This window comes from Mollisia scopiformis (assembly GCF_001500285.1).
Source record: "Mollisia scopiformis unplaced genomic scaffold LY89scaffold_21, whole genome shotgun sequence".
Taxonomy (NCBI): domain Eukaryota; kingdom Fungi; phylum Ascomycota; class Leotiomycetes; order Helotiales; family Mollisiaceae; genus Mollisia; species Mollisia scopiformis.
In genome coordinates, this window is record NW_017263601.1 from 1 (window position 1) to 2,342 (window position 2,342).

At 47.7% G+C, this 2,342-nt stretch overlaps 1 protein-coding gene across 1 annotated transcript; it reads left to right on the plus strand.

Moving 5' to 3' along the window:
* Positions 1-282: 282 nt before the first annotated feature.
* LY89DRAFT_756572 (cytochrome P450) lies at positions 283-2,305 on the plus strand (the record flags this gene model as incomplete). The annotated part of the gene is made up of 6 exons (XM_018221384.1): positions 283-463; positions 560-736; positions 917-957; positions 1,013-1,071; positions 1,103-2,174; positions 2,240-2,305. The coding sequence occupies 6 exons, from the start codon at positions 283-285 to the stop codon at positions 2,303-2,305; spliced, it is 1,596 nt and encodes a 531-aa protein (XP_018066584.1).
* Between the last annotated feature and the right edge of the window lie 37 nt (positions 2,306-2,342).

Below are 2,342 nucleotides of genomic sequence, written 5' to 3' on the forward strand. Positions count from 1 at the left end.
ATATTTAATTACCGTTGAAAACGGTATATTATTAAATAAAGCCTCACGGTATATACCGGCCTGTGGTTCGATTCACTGTTATATACACCGAATACATCCACATTCACTTATTCTATGTGTCTTTGGCCCTTGAAGTTCAATTACTGATCCTACTCCGTTGAGTTTGGGCATATCTACTTAAGACTCCCACAAGCTTGCGAAATCAGTTCCGCGGGCCCGCTGGACGAGCTGGAAACGGAATCCCTAGCCCACAGATGCAAACCAACGAGTCGACGCAACAAGATGTTCGAGCTCTACCTACTTGCAGCCACCACACTGCTGGCCTCGTATTTCTACGCGAGGCTGAACTATGTGCGCTTCAGCCAATACGTGCATATCCCACGGTTACCAAATCACCTCCTTTGGGGACATCTTCAGACATTTGGTGAATTCATGCAGCGCGGTATACGCGATCGCCATCCAGGTATGACATAGGATAACTCTCGTTGCTACGAAGTTGCTCAGATATATATGAATTATAAACTATTACGCCTGTTCGAAGCCTTTCTAACGACCATAGATGTAATCTTCGAAGAGATGTGGGCATCAATGGGCCGTCCTCCTATCATGCTTGTAGACCTTCGGCCCATTAATCGTCCCATGCTCCTCATCACCAGTAACAGCATCGCTGAACAGATATCGAAGCCTACCACACTTTTTCCTTTCAGCACGCCCAAATCCCCCACGTGGACTCACAGTATGTCGAATCCCTATACTAATTTACTGTTTTTTTGTATGAGGGCTCTGGGAGCCGGGAGCCGGGCAGAGCCGAGACATATTGCAACGCGTATTGCAAACGAGAGCTCTTGAGACAGGTCCCGGCTCCTAGAGCCCCTCACTGTCGTTTCGATGTTTTACTATGCTAATTCGTTGGCAGTGATTCCCATCATAGGATCGACGTCAATTTTGGGCAGAGAGGTAAGTACGAACGTGCTATAGTTGGAAATGGCTGGCTGACGCTGATAATCTGCAGGGTACTGACTGGAAGGATCTCCGCAAAAGATATAACCCAGGATTCACACCTCAACATTTGTGGAGCCTCTTGCCTCTCATACTTGAGAAGACGGAACCATTTTTTTATCTACTTAGATCAATTTGCTGCCTCCAAAGAAGAATTTTCTCTCGAGAAGCTTATATCGAACCTGTCCTTTGATGTTATTGGGGCCGCCGTGATGCAAGTCGACTTAAATGCACAACACTTAGACCGTTCAAAGCAGGGCGAAGTAATCAGATTGTTTGGAGACCTTATGCAGACATATAACGACGACAAGAATAATCTCCCTTGGTGGATCGTTCCTTCAACTACGCTGAAGCGGCACCGGCTAGCGAAGCGTATTGATCTGCTCATAAAAGACACGATAAAGCAGAAATATGCGGAACTAAAAGAAGAAGGGGAAGGGAATAGGTCCAAAAGCATTGTCGCGCTTAGTTTCCAGGATACCGGAACATTGACGCCCCAACTTCTATCAGAGACGTCGGACCAAGTACGCAGCTTCCTGTTTGCAGGACATGATAAGATTACAATTACTAGCACACTGCAGTGGGCTTTCTACGAGCTGAGTCGTACGCCCCGCGCGCTTAAGGCTGTGCGCGACGAACTCAACGAAATTCTGGGACCTGAGACAGATCATCGGGCAGTATGTACTGCACTCACCCAGAATGGTGAGCATGCTCTCCAGAAAATGCACTACATCAATGCTGTTATCAAGGAAACACTCCGCCTACACGCGCCTGCCGGCACCGTTCGTATGACAGAGCCTGGGACAGGCTTCACCGTTCGCGCATCCACCGGTGAGGAGTACTGCACAGATGGCCTCATTATGTACGCATGCCATAGTATTATTCAGCGAGATCCGACGGTCTTTGGAGATACGGCAGATGACTGGGTACCCGAGCGATGGTTAGGAGAGGCATCTCAAAGCATTCCCGCAACTGCGTGGAGGCCATTTGAAAGGGGTCCAAGAAGCTGTATGGGACTGGAGCTTGCGAATATCGAGGCACGAGCCATTATCGCCATCGTGGCTCGCAAGTACGATTTCATCAAGACGGGCCTGGGTGAGAGCGCCTTAGATGAGGAGGGGCTTCCTACGTTGAATGACAAGGGACAGTACAGAGTCAAGTCAGAATTGTATAATGTAAGTTAACTCAAGTAAATACTTCTGACAAAGAGTTGGCTGACACTGTACCTCCGCTGCCATAGACACGAAGGATGACCTCTAAGCCGGTAGATGGGACAACAATGACAATTAAGCTTGCTAGCGATTGAAAACTTTTTACGCGTATATATTTTGAAAAAAAAATAA